Source organism: Condylura cristata, unplaced genomic scaffold (genome assembly GCF_000260355.1).
Source record: "Condylura cristata isolate star-nosed mole 26May11 unplaced genomic scaffold, ConCri1.0 scaffold00005, whole genome shotgun sequence".
Classification (NCBI taxonomy): Eukaryota; Metazoa; Chordata; class Mammalia; order Eulipotyphla; family Talpidae; genus Condylura; species Condylura cristata.
The window spans coordinates 38,981,458-39,002,915 of record NW_004567106.1 but is presented as its reverse complement, the minus strand read 5'-3'; the positions used below and the strand labels follow the sequence as shown (position 1 = coordinate 39,002,915).

General features: G+C 34.2%; 1 protein-coding gene across 3 annotated transcripts in view; it reads right to left on the bottom strand.

Moving 5' to 3' along the window:
• The window catches only part of CACNA2D1 (calcium channel, voltage-dependent, alpha 2/delta subunit 1), a 397,279-nt gene that overhangs the window by 116,041 nt on the left and 259,780 nt on the right, over positions 1 to 21,458 (bottom strand). For all 3 annotated transcript variants that reach the window (XM_004676889.2, XM_012720902.1, XM_012720903.1), the window contains exon 6: positions 19,308 to 19,437. In XM_004676889.2, the coding sequence (XP_004676946.1) occupies positions 19,308 to 19,437 (130 nt within the window). The remainder of the gene's footprint in view (positions 1 to 19,307; positions 19,438 to 21,458) is intronic.

Sequence of the window (21,458 nt, the reverse complement as noted above, 5' to 3'; positions counted from 1 at the left end):
ATCAGACAAAAAGAATATCTTGCTTTTCTTTAAACATTCATGAATTTTACAGTAATATTCCACTGAACAAATAAGCATGTTTATTTATGATCCAGCTAGACTTTATTAATCCCCAATCTATTTTATCTTTTCAATTTCCTTGACTCTTTATTAAGCAATAACAGATAGCCAATTATTTTTATTAAAGTTTTATTTATTTTCAAGGATGCCAATTGTGTCTTAGTTTTATTTAATATCTCAACAACTAGCATTAGGCTTTGATGCCCTGAAAGTGAATTATACTTTTTATACTGCTGTAAAAAAGTCAAATTTGAAATCTATCATCATGGTAGTAAGTTGTAATATTTCCATTATAAACGTTTGAAAATTTTTTTTCAGAATCCCATGAAAGCAGATTTCAAAATTTTTTTCCTCAAAATTACTTAATCTGCAAATGTTCAAAGTATATTTAAAAATTGCAGAATTTTATAGTCAGAATGAAAGAAATGGTATGGTATATTTGCCATATGTGCATGGTTTATAAACTATGGCAGTGTAGAGCAAGAGTGAGGGGTCCGATACTTTGAGGTTATATAGTTATAAATGTGTTAGGGTGCTAATGTTGTTTTATTGTCACAATCTCTATTGAAATGTCCAGAGAAAGACATTTGAATTGTTTAAACAATTCAAAGAATCAGTGTGGGAGTGCAAGAGTAATATATTTTGGAAGGACAATATAGCTGTACCCCTCTTTCAAAATTCAGTCTTTAACCCAACAATTCTATTTCAAGGGGATTTGTACTAGAGAGTATGAATCACCAGTACTTAATCAGAGAATTTTAGAGCAAGAATCATTTATTACATTATATCACTCAAATTTTTAAAAGCAGCAGACATTAAAAGGAAAATAAATTGCTGCATTAGGAAACTTTCTCAAATTATATGACAACATACTTTATTTAAGACAATAAAGTATGTGAAGCATCAAAACAAACAAGTATGAATATTTGAGATGCTTTATTATTGTAAGACATATTTTTCAGGTCTACATTATGAAATATATATGACTAAGATGTATTTTATTTGGTATCCTGAAATGAGCTACTTGTATCCTAACTTTATAAAGTTAAACAGATCCACAAAATGACTAACATAGCCAACATTTATCCATTTCTATACTTTCAGCAAAACTCAGGCTGGACAACAATGAAATATCTGGGTAATCTACAGAAGTCTGGTTGAACAAAACTAATGCAGAGTATCAACTGTGTGAAAAAAAAACCTTATAACGGGCCCTCCCTGGTGGCGGGGAGGGTTAAAGCACTGCACAACGAAGCTTAAGCCACTTCCGCATGAGCTCCATCCCGCCTGCCCCGGAGGTGACCACATGGCTTGGCAGACCTCTCCTGACCCGCCCACTGCTCCCCTCAGAAGTGTACCTCGTCTATCTGCCTGTTCTGTACCCCATTCTGTCTCTGGTGAATCCTCTTACCCTCCGCATCTCTGGCCTATACCCCAGTTCTGTACGAATAAATCTCTAAAAAAAAAACAACCTTGTAACATTTCCTGCATTGGGTTTCTTCATGAACTACTTTCATTCTATTTGCACACATATATACATTTTCTTTCTCTCACTGTGTTTAAAAGTACAAGTAGAGTTTATTTAACAAGAATGTTTTAAAGTAACAGAGCTACCACTGAGTAAAAGAGCGATGTACATTAAAAGCTATTGTTTGGAGATCTTCAGCGCTTATCACAGAGTTAATGTGGTTATGCTAGTAACTCCTCCTGTGACCAGCAAGTATTGTTAGTCTCTCCTACTTTCTTGACACCATGATACTTTATATAAAAAGTATGAAAATGATCTAAGATAGAAAAATAAAAATAGACCAAATTCCTCAGAAAAAAAATATATATTTATTTTCAGTTTTAATTTTAATATTACTCTGGATGATGAAACAGTAATGTTTATTTGCAAACACACACACATAAACAATACTTGTGGCATTCTTATGCAGTTAAACTCCCAGATTATAAATTTCCATTTGTATTTACATATTATAGTGTTTAAAGTGAAATTATTTTTATTTAAATCACAATATTTACTTGAATACCTAGCACAAGAAATCAAAAATAAAGGATTTAATTGCAGAATATTGGTATAAATTAGTAATCAAGTAACATTTCATGTAAGAATTCCAGAATAAGTTGTCTTTTCCAAAGAACTTATCTTTTTTTGGCCACCAAAACTGTTTTATTTTTTATCTGGAAAGCTACATTTAAGAACATGAACAATGGTTTTCTATGACTTGTTTAGTAATAGTATATAAAATTATATTGTATTTCATATTCTCAACTTCATATAGTGTGTGTATTGCATTATTTAATATACTGTTTATACTATTCACTGATATCATCCTTTCTTTCGCTCCCCCACCCAATCTGTGAAGTTTACATCCACACAAACTTTAATTTCTTGTTTAGATAGAGCTGAAGAGCACATGAGTGGCCTATTGACCCCATAGAAACTAACTGTCCCATGGTGATCTAGCAGGGAAACAACTGTTAGTTGCTAACAAACTTAGCTAAGTATCATCTAACCCTTTAAGAGAAAAAATTAGTACTCATTTTCTGTCAACTAGTAAGAAATGATTATCTTCCTTAGAAAATTAGACTTTGCAAAAAAACTAAGCCTTTTATAGAAGTCCAAGGTTAAGCCTATTAAAAGCAGTGAATGCTGGAAAAGCAAACCTTGACTGTGGGCCGTGCTCTTAATGGTCTCCCAGGATTTCACTGATAATTGATTCAGAGCGCCAGGCAGACATCTCTATTCTCCCTGCACTTGGTTTAAAGAAACGTGGCCTTGGTGTTCAGAGTGTCTCTCTTTTTAGAGTATTCTATTGTTCAATCTGGCTTCTCAAAGGAAGAAAGAAAATCTAATTTGTAACAGTACAAAAGAAGCACATTCTATTTGCTGCTAATTCTACATTACGTGACATATCCATAACTTGTTTGTGACATGGAATACAGAATCACTGACAAGTTCTGAAACCAATTTTCTTTTTGCAAACTTCAACCCCTAAAGGATTGCACTGTTGCTCCCTTTTAAGGCTGAATACATTTTTACTGACTTATTTAAAGTTCAGGGCCTCACCCATGCATTGACAGTGCTGTGCGACTACTAAAAACCTTAAGGTAATTTATAATGTCCAAAATCTCATTTGTTGCTTTCGCATGTTGCAAATATATGCTAGGGAGAAATGGGTTGACATAAACTATAAAATAGCTTTGATGAATTTGTACTGAAAATATTTTTTTATGAAACAAAATAGCTTCCATGTCTCAATGAAACCTGTAGATATTAAACCTGCAGAATGAAATAAATACAAATAATTGTTTTTAATTCTACCAAATATGATACAAATAAATAAGAGAACTGGCAGAAATGTTTACTGTTGAATTTACATTGAACTAATTTACCACCGGTTAATTATAGATTTAAATTGATAAAACGAGGGCCCTCCCTGGTGGTGCAATGGGTTAAAGCACAGCACTACGAAGCTATCACAGCCACTACAGCAGGAGCTCAATCTCCAGCCAGGGAGATGACCACGTGGCGCGGCAGACCTCTCCTTACCCTCCCCATGCTCTCTTCAGCAATGTATTTCAGTCCATCTGTCTGTTTTGCTCCCCATTCTCCTCTGGTGAATACTCTCACCCCCCACACCTCTGGAATCTACCCCAGTTCTTGTGTGCATCAATAAATAAATCTTTAAAAAATAAATAGATAAAATGAGCCTATCTTATGTAAGCTGATGCCGTTAATAACAACAAATATACTCAGTAATATTAAGCACTTACTGTATGCTAGCAAGTGTCTTAACCTTTTTCTATACATTGCTGCATTGATTTTATGACACTTTGAATGAGATACTATTAATAATAATATTTACTTTATTAGATGACAAAAAATAAAACCTGGATAGGGAATACAGTTTACCAAAACTCACACAGTGAGAGTTGTACAGACAGAACTTAAGTGTGTGCAGGGATCCAAAACTTGTACTCTTTGTGAGGTTTTTATAAGCTAAGCTTTCCCTCTTTACGTAGCACTGATTATCTAGAATTTTAAAATATGGGGAGGGGGGCTGTGGCTTTCTAGCACAGTATTCTTCAATTTTGGGATGTTTTGAACCATCATCATTGAGAGGAGATGATGGACATCCAGCAGGTAGAGGGCAGGGCTATTCTCCACCATCCATCATTGCTCTGCACAGGTCTACAGAAAAGAGTTATTAACCACCTGACCTGCATGACATCTGCCCAGTTTTAAAGGCCTCGCTACATACATCAAAGTGCAAGACTAAAACACTTTGTGAAAGGTCATACTCCCCAATTAACAACACCAGCCAAAAACTAACAAAACCCCCTCAAAGTAAAAGCCAATATGCTTTTAAACAAGTATTTTTGTGTGTCAATATTTCAGGCTGCATTTTGACATCCCCTGGGTGAGACACATTTTCATTTAGTCTCAGAAACTCCAGCACAATATTCTTGTTCCTGAATAATATTCTCAAAACCATTTTTTTTTTAGTGCTTTCTCTCTACTGTTGGTCATTCACAGACTATTTACAGAATATTGCTGTGTTTTTAAATAACTCAGTTACTGTGTGATTACCAACTTATTTTATCTTTATAGCAAATACTCAGTTTATCCTATACTATAGAAAGTAGTCATTAGCGTTGCATTGAAAGATGAGCTGAGCCAGATGTCACTAGCTTTATTCATCACCGTTAGTCTCAAAAAAAGAAAAATGTTAATAAGGAGAAACTCACTGATCCAATTAAGTACACAGACAAAAGGAATCCACTTTAAGGACTAGAGAGTGTGCATAAATATTAAAATGATTTTTTTACAGTGGGTTTGGCTAATAGAATCCCATCTAATCCCAGTATAAATGAAAGATTAATCAGGCACAGGGAGATAGGAGACCAAATCTAATATCCCTAATCGCATGTCAGCCACCAGAATCCACCTGCCACTGAGGATGGCAGCAGCGGAGGACTCCAAGACTTGCATGGCCTCTGATGAGAAGACGAGCCTTATTCCTAGTTAATTTGGTACAAATATTAAAAGGTCTTGTCCTTGTCAATTCTCTAACTGCCCTGTTCCTGAGATTTCTGGCCTTGCTCCCCATCTCTTTAGTTTCCTGTAGACCGAGCACCTGGCTGATGTCCAGAACACAGCTGTTAAGCTTTAATGAAATCTGCAGATCGTGGAGCACACAAGAAGGAAGTCGGGAAAAAAATCTACTTCATTATGAAAGAAAATAAGACTAATACAAGAGGGAATAGAAGACACCAGGATCTAAAGTCATGTTTATTAATTGAAGGATTATAATGTCACCTTCAATAAAATGATAATTATCTTTCAGATTTTTTTTTTTTGGAAGAACCATAGATTGTGATTAAGAAGTAGCCTAAGGCTAGGAAGTAAGATAAAATTTTTGTCTGATCCTTCAACCACTCTAATTGTTTTGGTGCTGATATTATCAAAACCAAATTAATGATTAGTAACTGTGATAGCCAAGGGTCTCAATGATGGGCACAACATGCCACTAAAACTACTTAACCTCCTGTGCTCCTGTAACTCTTTCAACTGAAAAAATGAATGTAAATAGCATAAGGACCTTAGGTAATGTGTGGGGTGACTCACAAGCTTCTTAGGGAAAGGAAATCGGGGACATGACTTTCAGTCTCGTCCTTTACTCAGTTGGTTAGCACATCGTCATGTGCACCTCTCCTTAGGGCCTTACAGGGACACAAGCTTTTTACATATCCATCTACTAAGTTTAGTTTGCACAGTAACACTTGTAAACAGGAATTAGAATGTAATTCTCTACATTTATTTTATAATTACACAGCTTTCTCATTCTGTCTACCACCTTATTTCAAAGTTCTCACAACATGAGGTACTTCCCTGGAATTTGGTAGTTGTAAAATCAATTTATGTGGGGAATAGGGCATGACTTCTAAATTCAATTCAGGTATTTTAGAATTATTATCTAAAGGAGATAATATAATTTCTTCGATCGGGATCATTTCAACTTTTTCACAAAAAAAGTGATGATAATTAAAACTCTAAGTTAACTACATCTATATACTGAAGTATTATTTCAATGAACAGAAATAATGAGCCTGCCAAAGTTAGAACAACTGAAAATAAGTTTAAATACCCTAAGCACTTTTTTATTTAAAGTTTTAAAAGTGAAATATGCTTTTAACTCAACTACAACAATATAGAGGTGAAGTTGAAGGCCATGTGAAAATGAATATACAAGTTAAGACCAAACTTAAAGGACTCGAAATAGAAAGGTGTTAAATACAGATTACAGATTGTTTTTCCAGTGATGCTTTTCTGTGAAGAATTTAAAAATTATGTGAGTGGATTTAGTATGAACAAAAACAATTCCCACTGACTGGCTTCTCACACTCATAGAGATGCAGAGATGGTGCCAGAATCTGGAGCAATCTGGAAAAAGCTACGTGCTTACAGCACTGTTTGCAACCAATGTTACCTCCCAAATCATCATTTTTGTTTTATTTATCTCCTAATAGTCTGCATTTAAATGATGAAAAACATCTTGATGGAGCAATTTTGATCAAGCTGCTAAAATGCTAGGCAGAGTTATTGAAACCCAGTTGCTTTCCTCAAGGAAACTTTGTTCTCATGTCTGCTCAAAGTTCATGTCTGACAGCACAACTATGTACATACTGCATAATTTTTTTTTTGTGATGCATCTCATGAAGAAAATAGTATTAATTTTCCCAAATCATTTGTTACAAGAGGTAAAAATGAAAAAAAAATCACTAAAGATAAATTTAATGTGTTGTATAGTTTTTGTGAAAAAAAATATTTTAAGAATACTGATGTTTATATATTCTAAGGGCTCCTGAATCAAACTACATTGGAAAATGCTACCTGAGTACAATGTAGACAAACAAAATTCTGGTAAAAGAATTAAATTACCCAATATCTAATATACTTACTAGACACAAAACACACAGACAATTATTCAGTTATAACTCAGGAAAAAACTCCAGCTGAGAATTATAGACTGAATTTGATACAGGAAATCTCTTGCCATTGTTCTGAGACTGCCTAAATACATAGTTTAGTGTCTACATATAACTCTGGACTGTGGAATTCAGAAAGAAGGATCAAAATGTACTGGAGCTGACTAATGAGATATGGTTGAAGAAAACACATAACAAGACTCCTGGGTCCTGAGTAATCCTGCCCATGAGATACAGTGCTTGCTGCCTACAGGTTTGTGTGTTAGTACTGATTAGCCATAATCAAGAGAGAAACCCATTGACTTAAATATCATGTATCCCTCAGAGTGAAAAAAAAAAAAAAAAAACAGAACCAAAAAATCAAAATAAATATAAGAAACTGTAGTGTTTTTTTTTTTTCTTTTTGAGGTATGACTGGAAAACTGAAGTAAAGATTATTGCTTATGAGGAATGATTGAATTCTAAATCATTTCTAAGACAACATGAAGTTGAGACTTCACTCAGAAGTCAGTGTGACAGTGGGTTGGAAGTAAGCTGGGTAGGGATGGCAAAAATAAGGTGGCAAGCAAGTACAGTCAGGCTGTGAGGAATAGCTGAGTGAAAAAATGCAATGTGGAGATGGGGAGCAGTAAAGGATTAAAAGGATGTTTAGAAATTATCTATGGACTATAGCAACAGGTGATGGGGAAGGGGAAAAGAAGATTCTTTTGTTTCTGGTTTAAACCTGGATCAAACTATTAACCAAGATAAAACAATTAACCAAGATAGAACACTGGAGGAGAGGTATATTTGAGCACAACAGTAAAGAATTCAGTTTTGAGCATAATGCAGTGCCTGGAAACACCCTTATAAAGGGTTCTAGAAAAGACAATTAAAGAAAGAATGAATCTGCAGCACAGCCATCAAGCCTGTATGGGAGAATCATACGTGGAGTCATTGTTTTGGTGACAGAGCTATTGATCTGAATGAAAGTAGCACTTACTGCCACCATTAAGCTCCCCACACCTTAATAGAAGAAGTTTTTACTTTTTAGAGAGTTGGCCAAAATGTGAACCAAACATTTGTAAACAACATCTTTTCCATAAAAACTAATCCAAATCCAATGTCCTTTGATATCTATTGTTTTTATTTAATCAAAACAGTAAAATGTGCTTTTCAAATATCATTTTCATGTCTGCATTAAAATAAATCTACTGAGGGCAAATTCCATGTCTCTATGCATGACTCACAATCCATCACGAAGAATATAAAAAGATAGTGAAACCAATAAAAACCCATTACCATCTAATGCCTTTTTTTTTGAATTTTGCATTTTAAAAATAGTTATTGACTTAAATCAAGTACCCAGGGATACAATGCCTGCATCTCTTGTATGAAGAGCACTTTAACTAATGCTTGCTGTGCACTTGGAGAATAAGCAATTTCCCTTCTGCCTGTTAGAACGATGAGGTAATCTATTATGTCTTTACACTTACAGAGAGCCTCAAAGACAGAGACTTGTTGATTACACGGTCTTACAAGACCATGAAGTTCTACCACAGGAGTTGTCTATGTACGAGACACACACTTCAAGCTGCTGAACACACTCTCCTCAGCATCACTGTGTGGCTGGCTCTCTTCTGCAATTCATTTGCACCTTTTTTTCTCAGAAATGATTTAAACATGGATCAGAAACTCTGAATGCACTCATTCCAACCACCCTTGTTCATCAGAAGATGAGGGTGACAAGATTTAATTACTTAGACAAAGCTCAAGTATTTCTAAAAGGGAAACTTCAGTATTTCAATAAAACTTATTATCCAAAGGTCAGGACATTCTAAAGCTATTATTTCAGACACCATAAAATTAGGCAGCTCTTAAGACATTATTAACACATTTTTAAACAAAGTTACCATTCTAAAACATAGACATTAGTGGTTTGTTGCAAAGAATTTTACCATTCTCACCATTTTTCTTTTTTTGGATATTAATCTAATTTTTGTTTTTAGAAGAAGTCTTTACTTTCCTGTAACATTATTGCCTACATCAAACTGATAGAAGCCAAGATCTTTTATTTACCATCTTCTCTGGACTTGCAAATAAATCTGAACTAAAGCCTTTCCATTTCTTTGATTCAATGCAAGTTCTTTTATATTTACCCCACTGAAGTATCAATCTTCCATTTTCTTGTCCTTTCATCTGCTACTCCTAAACATGCTATCTCTACCATGTTTCATTTTAAACCAAAAGCCTATATATCGTAGTGTTGTTTACAGTGTTTTTGTTTATTTTTCTTTCTTTCTTTCTTTCTTTTTTAATTACACACTCTTAAGTACGGTAGCTATACCTCCACAGACTAAAATGTAGAGGTGAGGTGTGTGTGCACATGTGCTTGTGTACCTGTGTGCACAGGACAATCACCAGGACCACTGAGCCTATTATTCTACCCTCTGTTTAAACTCTGTACCCTTATAATATGCATAATCAATAGCATTTAGTGAATTCATTTAAAAGCATTGAGTTACGATAGCCCCTCTAGACACTGCCATCATTATTTATTTCATTTATTAATTATTTCACAATTATTTTCATGGAAGGGCGAAAAACAATTTTTTATGCCTTTGAAAATCAAATATAATGAGATAGAGCTCCGTCTTTCTTTGCACATTCTCAAAGAGGCTTCTCCTGAATACAAATGTATTCTCTCATTCTGTGCGGTGATTTGTTTTTAAGATTTATTTATTTATGCATACAAGAGCTAGGGTGTAGGCCAGAGGTTGGGGGAAGAGGTAAGAGGATTCACCAGAGACAGAGTGGGGTGCAGAACAAACAGACTGATTGAAATACACTGCTGAGGGGAGCAGCAGGCAAGACAAGAGAGGTCTGCTGTGCCATGTGGGTCAGCTCCCAGGCAGGAGATAGAACTCCTGCCACAGTAGATGGCGATAGCTTGAGAGTGCTGAGCCTTAAACCCTTGCACCATCACGTAGATCTTGCAGTGATCTTTTCTATCACTTAGAACCCATCTTATGAATCATCTCATAACATTTTTTTTCTTTAAACCAAATTCAAAATTTAATCTTACTGTCTAGAATTTAGCACCTTTTTATCACAGTTGATAAATCTTTCTTAGGTTTTGTTAGATTTCTTTGAAACATAAAAATGTATTCATTACTATGAAAACTTTCCTTGAACACAGGGATATTGTTTGCCATGTTTACTTTTAAATAATTCTTTTTCTTAGTTCAGAATAACCCAAAATCTATGTTATCAATATATGACAGACTAGACAAGTAATTTTTTTCCCATTTTAAGAAATTTTTAACTAAAATTTTAATCAAAGTAAAGATTTCTAGCAAGAGTTTTACACTTCAATGACTCATATGAAATGTGTATGTGAATTTATACAAAGTAAAATGGGGACTGAGCAGGAGATTTGAAATGGTATTCAACATATTTCAATTTTCAGAATGCTTCAAACAAAGGTATGTGTTTAAAACTATTCTTTTTGAGTTAAGATTTATGTGTTTTACATTTTCAAAATTTTCTGACAAATGCTTTAATGTCACTTTCTAAACAGAACTTGTAATGACAATTTTTGAAAGAGACAATTTGTAATTATGGCACTTAAAATATATGAATTACAGTTATGGTCATGAATTAGTGAATAAATACTTTGAAATAAAGTGGAAATAAAATATTTTGTAATATTTTACAGTGAAATATATTTTGTATATTTAGGACATAAAACAATGTGCATATGTATATGTGTGTACATATATACACATTTACATGTGTATATAAATGTTTGTGCATATATCCGCCAAACATATGTAGATGGAGACATGACAGATGTGAAATATTCTATTATATACTTTTATCCTGGTAGATTCTTATACACAGGAGATTGTATAAAGGGATTAAATTTGAAGTAAGGATACACTAACATAAGATCAAAGTCGAAAGGAGGAATGCACTATGCACATAAACTACTGTATGTTATCCCCAAAATTTGAAGTCTGAATTAAGAATGTTCTGGGCAAAACAAAGTTGTCACCTTTCATTGCACCAACATCTCCTTTCTTTGTTACAGATTTTCAGTATGACCAAAATCTCTGGCAGGCAAACAGGAAACAATCACACATAACCTTCAACACAATTTACCCAGAAATTCAACAAAATGAACACCCAGCAAATGACAAATGAGAGATGGAATTAAAAGTTTCAAAATAAAACTTAAATGATATACTACACTATTAATTTGAAAATCAGGAAGTCAAGTAATATTCATAGCGAATTCATTGATAGTCTGTCACTTTTTTTTTCAATTCCCACGAAAATATTATCCTTTTTTTAAAAAAAGAACTAACGGTGTGTATAGCATTCCCTAGTTACAGTCATAGTTTATAGTCTGTTTTATGGTCGACTGGAGTGCAAAATATTTTACTGACAATTTAGATAGATCAACTGAGTATCAACTGATAATCTTTAGAGTCAGGTTCAATTCAAATTACTTCATTTTAAAATGTCCTCTAGTTCAGTGATTGCATAGTACATCTTAGATCAACTATATTTCATCACAAATTGAGTTCTTTAATTATAGTGGGAAGAAGAGTTAATCTCACATAATATGGGTAATTGGGTTAATTTTGAGCAATATAAAGTGAGCTAATAAATTTAAGACATCATTTTAACTCTAAGATTTATGCATTTTTATAACACTGTGGGTTTACTGTTGACTTGGTAATAAGCTAGATATACAGATTTAAAACTGTCAGAGCATAAAATCATTATATCATACAAACTCCTATGAGATGGCCCTCTCTGTTGGCACAATAGGTTAGAACGCAACACTGCAAGCTCACCACAGCCCCTTCAGTGCAAGTTTGATCCCAGCACGGAGGTGACCCACATGGTGCAGCAGACTTCTCCTGACCTGCCCACTGTTCCCCTCAGCAGTGACCTTCATTGATCTGTTCTGCTCCCCGCTCTGTCTGTTGAAGCCTCTCTGCACCTCTGTCCCATACCTCAGTTCTGTACGCATAAATAAATTTAAAAATCTTAAAAAAAAGAAAAAACCCTAAGAGAGTAAGGAACATGCTTTTGTTTTCTTAATCTATCATTTTCAAAAAAAATTGAATGAAGCACAGAATAAGAGAATGCAAGTGACATTCTATAGCTGTAGATGAAAGAAATTTGTTTGGTGTGGACTTTAATACTGAGTAAAAATTAGGTTTATATATATGACATAAAACTTTCAAGTTCATATTTTAAGATTTCGAAAAAAATGAAGAAGCTGAAGGAAAAAGATAAGTCAGTCATTTTTTAAATAGAATGATGACACAAATAGAAATGATTAGGAACATTGGTTAGGTAGAACTTCAAAAAATATTTTGTGTATCAATGGGGCATTTCTTCCTCACGTTTCAATCTGAGTGATTTCAGATTATGCAGGTTACTGTTAATTGCAAAAACAAGCTGAAGCAAAAGTGGTTACAGAAAACTGAAATAACTAGAAAAGCCTATGGTATAAGCTTTACAATGCTATATACCTTAAGCAGAATTTTTGAAAAGTGTTATGTGTTATTAATAAACTTGTAAATATTGTAATTCTGAAATTGGGTATGAGTAGATTTGATCTAATGGCAATAACTATTGACAAATCCAATCTCAATACTTGCACAGCTCACAGTCCCATACTTTTCAAATCTGATCTTGAATATTAAAACAAGGTATTCTTGATGTATTTGGTCCATTTAAAAACTGTTTTTAACAGGATTTTAAAAATATCTTCTACATTTCTCTTCATCTCTAGAGAGAAATATGCAAGATTTCCATGAACCAAAATGCCAAATGATTAAAAATTCTCATCTTAAATTCCAGACATCCAGTCTTTCTCCAATTGTCAACCCCTTTTAATTTGCTGTGAACAGTACTGTCAGTCTGTTTTGAAAGCTATTCTAATTTAAGATTTCATTATCTCTCTTCTTCAACCTTTGAAGGGTCTGTCACTTGAAATACCCTTTATAAAAAGCTAGCCTGTACACTTCTGATTCCCAGCTATCAATTTACAAAGGCAATGAATTGTGTGCATGTTCTTTTTTTTTTTTTTATGTCTTCCCTCTATGTTCTGTGTAATTTGCTAGAATGAGTAAACAAAATAATCGGCCATTCACAAGTCATTGAAAATTGCTGTTCAGAAATACACTAAACAGATTCACAGTATATTTTCTTAATAGTACAGTTCTGAATAAAATATAAACGTGAATAAAATCTAGGAAATATAATAAAAATGTTGTGTAATATTTGAAATCCTCTCTACAAAAGGCATTGAGAAATAGTTATCATTTCCAAGGAATTATGGGAAGATCTGCGGTATTTCTTAGTGAGTGATTTACATGGTAGCAAAATTTTGAGACTTAAGTGCTCTACACATGGGTGTTACCCTTATTCATGAGAAGCACAGGTCCTATACCAAGATTCACTGTGTTAACATGTATTCTTAACTCACTTAAAATCTTTGTAAAGAGTTTCCATTTATTATTTCTTATGTACTTGGTCAAATACACAACACTATACACTTGATAATGAAACACAGTACAAGACATGTACAGTAAACATTGAGTACAGTAATCTTAGGACATTTTGTCCCTAAGTTCGGCTGACTTGGCAGCCCCTTTCCCAGGCTGTTGTGAGCCATGTAGGATGCCACTCATCTCTGATAGTGTTTGAGGTGATTCTGAGGAGGCAAATTCAGAATAAGACAAAGGGTCATGGAAACAACTACCTGTACTACTCCCAGGAGGTGAACTGCACTCCTAGGAGTTAAGTTTCACATAACCAGTGAAGGTCTTACCACCTTTGACAACTTTCACTAGCTCTAATTTAGGGTAGGGGAGAGACGTTAACAATAATTCATGTTTGGAATTTTGACTACCTTATTGGAATAAACCTTTTTCGAGACTTTTTGAGTCACCAGGAAAGTTATCTTTAGCCAGTCACTCATAGGAAATCTTGAAAGGACTAACAAATAAAGGTGGATTTTTCACAACAAACCACATGTGTAACAAAGTAGTTCATAGAGAAAATTAAAACTAGTAGTAGCTTTCTCAAGAAGCAGTTTATAACTTTATTTTCAGTGAGACGTAGGGCTTTTTAAACAAATAATTGTAAATATTATTATAATTTAAAATATTCATTTATTAAGTTTCAATTAATGGAAATAACTGCTTTACAAATTCAACTAGGAGAAGATAATCTAAATGTGATCACTTTATTATACACATATAACAGTATTATCTGCACAACTAGTAAGAAAGTGTCCAAAGTAAGTTCAGCACAATCTTGTACACAAGTCACTGTGATCAAGTGACTAGATAAGCAAGTTATTACAGTTTATTCTGTTTCTGAAAAATAAAAAAAACAATACTTCAGTAATTATAAAATTCAACTGCTATTCCTATGGCACCTTGGTAACCACTGTAGTAACTGAGGGAATTCTCCATGAAACATAAGTATGTTTACTATTTATGTCTAAAAGTACAAATTTATGGCTATCTGTTGATTAGATAAGTATTGATTAATTTTTAGAGTTCAATCACTTCAAGGTGAATTACAGAATTCAGAATTCTGTATTAAAATGCAAAAAAAGATCTTGCAAATTCAAATGTCACAGTTGACTATTCCTAAATATTATATATCACTATAAAAAATGAAATATGTTACTTTTTCAGGTTTGTTTTCTATTTCTTCATTTAAACCTGAGTTTAAACTTACAGCAAATTTTCCTCTGGAAACACTTATATCTTAACTCAGATTGTCAACACAAAATAACAGACTAGGTAACTTAAAAAAAATTTTTTTTTCTAATAATAATAATGAACCACTCTATACCACAGACATTTTGTGGGGGTGGAGTGGGGAATGGGATCAAAAACAGTGGGGGGAGGGAAATGCACTGGACTATGGTGATGGCACATGGGTGATTTGGTGATGGGAAGCCTGCAGGGATTACAACTGAGATGGAAAAATGCACAAAATGATGTAAAAATAAACTATTATATTATTAAAAATATATTTTTTCTCCATAGTTCTAGAGACTGGCAAGTACAAGATCAAGATGCCTGCTGGTTCAGTTCCTGGTGAAACTGTTTTCTTAGACAGCAGCCTTCTGCTGTGTCCTCATGGGACTTTTCCTCTGTGTGTGCTAAAACATCACCAGTTCTGCAAGACCCTACCAGTCCTACCATAATCTCCCAAAACTCAGGATCACATTTAACCTTAATTACTTCCCAGAGGCCCTATGCAAATAAAAGCACATGGAGGGTTTCAAGTTTCAACACATGGATTGGGAGGCAGGAGAGGGTAGGTAGGGATACAATTCTGTCCACAGCAATTTGCAAAATCAGTAAAAATGTAATTACTGATTGGTTTATTTGTCTATAATCCAAAATGTATTAAGGGGCTAGTATTCATGGAATCAGAAGGAAAATCTATCTTTAACAATTGGTTTCAAATGTAGCCAACACTTTCCTATCAGAAGAGGAATACCATATCACTATCTATGAAATGCACTAGAAACATCACTAGAGAAAGAGTGAAATGACACCAGAAGTAGAATTGCTTCTCTTCGTCAACATTCTTAAAATGATCAAATGATTGTAATCTAATTACTATTTCAGTCTTGCCTCCAATGTTCTCACTACTTCCTTGCTATACCCAGTGAGCAGCAATGCTTTTAAGCTACTTTTTAAAAGCCACTCAGTTTATGGAATTTTGTTATTCTGCAAAGACTAATTTTCCACAAGGCTGTGACAACCTAAGTTCTCAGCAGTTACACCCCCTCTCTTTTCCCTTGCTCACGCTGTTCTGGCCATCAAGTCTTTCTGCTATTCAACCCAAGATATTTCAGCGTAGGATCTTTGAACTTTTTGTTCTCTCTGCCTACACCGTTTAAACCAGATGATTTTGGTTCTCATACTCACCAAGCCTGTGAAAATCTGTGACCTTCTGAGATATATTTTAAAATATCAGCTCTCCATAGCCAACCCAGGGACTGCCTGTTGTTTCTCCTTCTTTCATTTTTTAAAATTTTTTTTTTATTTACTTATACATACAAGATCTGGGGTACAGGCCTCTGCAAAATTAATAGATGATGCTTATGAGGATGGCATGCTACAATTTTGCTTTTAAAAGAAAAAAGAGGCTGTTGCCTTCTGTTAAGCCTTCAATTAAAATGCACTTTTCACATTTATTAAATTCAGAAACCTAGAACAACCTGTGAGTCTTGTATGAACTTCATGAAGAATACCAGTCATTATTAAATTTTCAAGATTTTGTTGACATTTCAGATTTTACTCCTTTGCCCCTAACTCACACTGTCCGCAACACCAGATATGAATTTTAAAGGAATACAGGTCAGGCAAGGGCAGCCATACCGATTAGATTTCCGCAAAGAGAGATAATTCAATATTAAGATAAATGGGACTAAATAAATAATCTAAAGACAAAACTTCTCCTTTAAAAAGTAAAAATGTCATATATCAAAATGTGTCTTCACTTCTGAAAACATTTAAATATTTTATCTTATTGATTTCCAAAGTAATTAAAGTAGTATTTTTTTATTCTCTGGGACTATAAAAACCTTCCTCTACAGATGTTTCCAAACAGTGTATTCTAAATTAGAAAGACTATCATTTAGACATAGTCAATGCCTTTATAGGGTACTGAATATAGGTAAATGTATACTATGTGACCATTGATGTTCTTTTAAAAAGTCATGCTTAGATTTATATTTTTTTATCATGTGCATGTTAGTTCCAGCATGAAACAATGGAGATTTAATTATGACCGTGATTTTAATGGAACAAAAGAATAAGAAAAGAATGATTCTTAAACTACAAGTGTATGTTACTATCTCCTATGGCTATTCCTGATCCCAAATAATATAGCTGAGTTAAAGTTCACTCATGAAAACAAGTAGGAAGAGTGCTGAAAGACTCATTCAATATTTCACCTATCTGAAAGGAGGGAGTTGGGGTGTGAGGACATGGGTCAGGCTGTTCACCACAATGAGTCTGATATTGGCCCACGTGCCCTGTGGACCAGGATGTAACATCAAGCTTCCTACTTCCCAAGTCACACTCATACCCATGTCCTGCCACCCATGTCCTACAGAAAAAGGGGTAGTGACCCAGTACTCTTGATTCCATGTCAAACACAGAGGGGATCTGTGCCATACAAACTCTCAAGCATGCATCTCACTTTCCCCACCTACTAAATCAACAAGCAAGCAGACTTAAACTACAGTACACTAATATGTATATGTTTCTTTTCTTTGGTGCTTGAAAAACAAAAGGTTTCACTCAGAGAAAATAAGGGCTTGGTAAGTAGCTAAGATTCTAGTCACACTAAGCTCCTTTGAGTGGTTATGCTATAATTTCTTTTAAGTCTTCCATGAAAGTATGCATTTTAAACAAAGTGTTCTATATTACAACTGAAAATGATTGAGTTCAATATTTGGTTGACATTCACACATTGCCAAAATGAAGGAAAAAATTCCCATATAAAACAACAAATTAGTAACACATTTGTTGATATAGCCAACAGTTGACTACTAAAAAAATTTGACATAAAGTGGAAAATATTTGTTGAAAAAATATAAACACAACACACAGCTCACTATTGTCTAAATAGCTATAAAATCTAATTGCAGAGATAACTCTTTGAAAAGGAGCATAACAGTAAAAGTAAAAGCAAGTGTGACTCAATCCCACATAGTTCCTAAGAGAATCTGGAATTAATAGTCTGAGCTGGATTAGAAGGAACTCAAATAATTTATCTCATGTAAAACGAGAACCACCTATGCACATTTTTCCTATTTAGGACTTTAAATAATATTTAACATTTTAAATGGTGATAGGATCAAATACTATAACTTTTAATTAAAAATACAAACAAAAAGAATAAAATAATTTGCTAGAAGAGATTTATATTAGGAAAAGTACCACACATGCATTTAAAATTTCCCTTTTGAATAGATAATCTCAGTCAAAAAAATAAAAGCTAGTTTATAGTATTAGTGCCTGAACTTAGTTTAAGAAAACTTCAACATTAATAGTAGCAGCAAATATTTCAATTGCTTGATTAGTTTGACACTATGAAGAGAATTTAGGCCTATTAACTTCATTTATATCTTCAAGTGACCTTGTAGATTATGCATCTTAATTCCATTTTACAGTAAGAAAAGACTTGTCCAGAGAAGTCAAAGGACTTTCATAAAGCAATACTACATTTCAAAATTAAATCTGAGCTCAGGCAATCTGGCTCCAGAATCTAGGCCATTCTGGATATACACCTGCTACCACGTACACTGTGGATACCATATACACTCTGCAGTCTCCCTAACAGGAATATAGGAAATATGCTTTAAGAACTGTGAAGTGGCTCTTTCAATCTGTACTATTCACTTTGGATGAGAAGGCAGGTAAGGGCTGATGGGGAAAAGCCTAGCAAACCATCAAGTGGAATCTCAGATCTCCTGCATGATCACAGGGTCTCCCTTCTTGGGTCACAGTGTCCATGGAGAATTCCTCCTGGGACTTCTCTGGCTGTGCCCTTGGTAACAGAAGGGTGTATATGAGAAACACCACTGACACAAGCTTCCTCCCCTCTATCTTCCTAAATATCTTGCTTCCTTCCCTCACAGTGAAGCCTTGTTAATTAAGTCTTGCATGTAGTGGTTTTCTATTTCTTTAGTTCATACTGTTCATACCTCTCCCTAACATGTCTCTTTACATTGGGCACACAACATAAGTTGGAAGTGAAGAATCTTGTACCTATATTCTAGGGAAAGACAGCGCAAGGGAAACTGAAAAACAAAAGTGGCTAGATCTGTAGAGTTTAAAATACATGTCTGTCTCCTGAGAGTTTCTGAAGGATATCTGTATGAATACCTGCACACATGGCGTATAGTTTTGATTTTTAAAAAATGTTATTACTAAGCTATTGATGTCAATTTGGAAGGTAGACTTAGTAAATGGTGGAGAGAGGTAGTTCTACATGAAGTTAGATTGCAAAAAGTATTCACAACATGAAGCCACATGAATATATGCTTCTATGAACATCAGATTTCATTCATATTGGTCAGACTTTACCAAAAATTTAAATGACAAATAAGTAAGTAAAACAGCATCACATTTACTCCTTTTTCCCCCATATGTGAAATTCATTAAGAACTCATTATTCCAACAGTTCCACATTCTTTAACTTACAGCCCTCATAGATGTCTGTGGGAATGTGGACAGCCGCGTGCTGGTAGGATATCCGACGTCCAAAATTTGCATCGTGTTCAAATTCTGGTTTTATCCTCTGACTTCCTGGTTCACTGTCATTTTTCTCAGGCTATAGAGGAAAGATAGACAACAGTTTTACAACTTCAGTTAACACTGATTCTCACATTTACATTTTCACTTGCTAAATGTTCTTCAAAAAATTAAACCATCACAGTATTTTAAAATAAAATGCCAAATTAATAATTTCCTCAATATTAACATTACTCTGGTCAAGCTAAATGACCCTATTCATTCTTATTAAAATGTACATCAAAAAATCAGGTGCTTATAAATTCAGCCCTATCATATTTATCCCCTCGAAACAAATTCCACAATCTATTTTACCAAATTTGTAATATAACATTGAGTAAAATCCTTAAATTAACAACTAGTGGTATGTAGATAAGCACAAAAAGATTAATAATGAAAAATGTTTGTCATATTTTCCCTGATTTTTACGTTTCCAGCAGTATCAATTTGTTTTTTTAAAAAACAGTATACAAAAAAAGATCTCTTTTAACTGTCATTGCAATTAAACCTTAACTCATACCAATTTGTTCTGCAAGGTAGGAGCTGAGATTCAATCAATAATGATTTCAGAAAATCCCACAGGAGTTTAAGGTTGAAAATTAATTTCTATCTGTTCAAACTATGCTCCTGATGCTGATCTACCTTACTGCCCTCATTTAATGGGAAACTAAGGGTCTGACTCATTTCCAAATTATATTCATGTAAGAATTTTTTGGCTGACTATGCTAAACCTTTTAAATTCAAGCAGGTGTTTTACTCTTCCCTAACTTTTGTTATGAATCGCAACCCTGTAAGTGCAATTCCATTTTAGAGACCAATGTTTTCCCCATTCCTCACTAGTCTTTTCAAACCAAAACTGAAAAAAGTCACAACTGAAAGAACATTGCAGTGATAGAAATCTACAGTTTTAACGTTTCTACAACACAAATGAATATATTTTTTCATAAGGAAACTGCAACATTAGACACTATTAGCAAAGTAGCTTTTTGGGTAAAGTTTCTAACTATAATGGTCTGAGCTTTCTCTAAAGAATTAAATAATTTTATTAATTTATGACCAAATTACTAAATGAAACAATAAAGAAAATATGAAAATGTACTTTATCTAAAATGAAGTACTCTGTATAAGCCTGTTTACTTAGATATGGGTGTGACTGTGTGTGGGGATGTGGTAGTGTGTGTGTGTAAAATTATAAAATTTGTCATTAATAAAACATTGAGAACAGACAATCATTGCTTATTTGTGTGAAAGTCAGAGGCAAGCAACAGTTGTTTAACTGAACATAATGGAATAACAAAACAGAAGTGTTGAAAACCCAAAATTGGCAGAATAGTGACATGCAAGAAACATCATTTGTATTTCTTATGAAGTAGAGGTTCAGAAAGTTGAGAGAGAAAAAGATGAAAAGTGAAACCAGAGCACAAAAAATACACTTAAATAACACACCTGCCCTGGTCTCACTAAATTAAGAATGAAAGCAAGTGGGATTCCCCTTCGGATGCATTTGTGAATCTTTACTACATTTTAAAATTCACTCTTCTGTCTACTGTTGGGCACATTTGACTGGAAAAAGAAAAAAAAAGACATATCACCAACCTATTTTCATTACTAAAATAAATTCAGACATTCAAATGACTGAGGGTGAAGAGTCTCAACAGTTAGCTTAAGGCAGTGGCTTCTCAAAGTGCTGACCTTGGAGGAGCAACGTTAGTTCCAGTGAAACTTTTTAGAATACACGTTGTCAGGGCCCACCTCAGACCCAGTCCACAGAAACAGAGGAGAAGCCGTACATCCACTTCAAGCAGCCATCCAGTTCATAAGTTTATGTATCAAAACTTCCAATGAGCCCTCCACTGATATTTAGAACTACTCATTAAAAAATCAGGATTAGGGCCCTCCCTGGTGGTGCAGCGGGTTAAAACACAGCACTGAGAAGCTAAAGCCACTTCAGTATGAGTTCAATCCCCACCTGCCCCAGAGGTGATCCACATGGCGCAGCAGACCTCTCCTGACCTGCCCGCTGCTCCCCTCAGCAGTGTACTTTGGCAGTCAGCCTGTTCT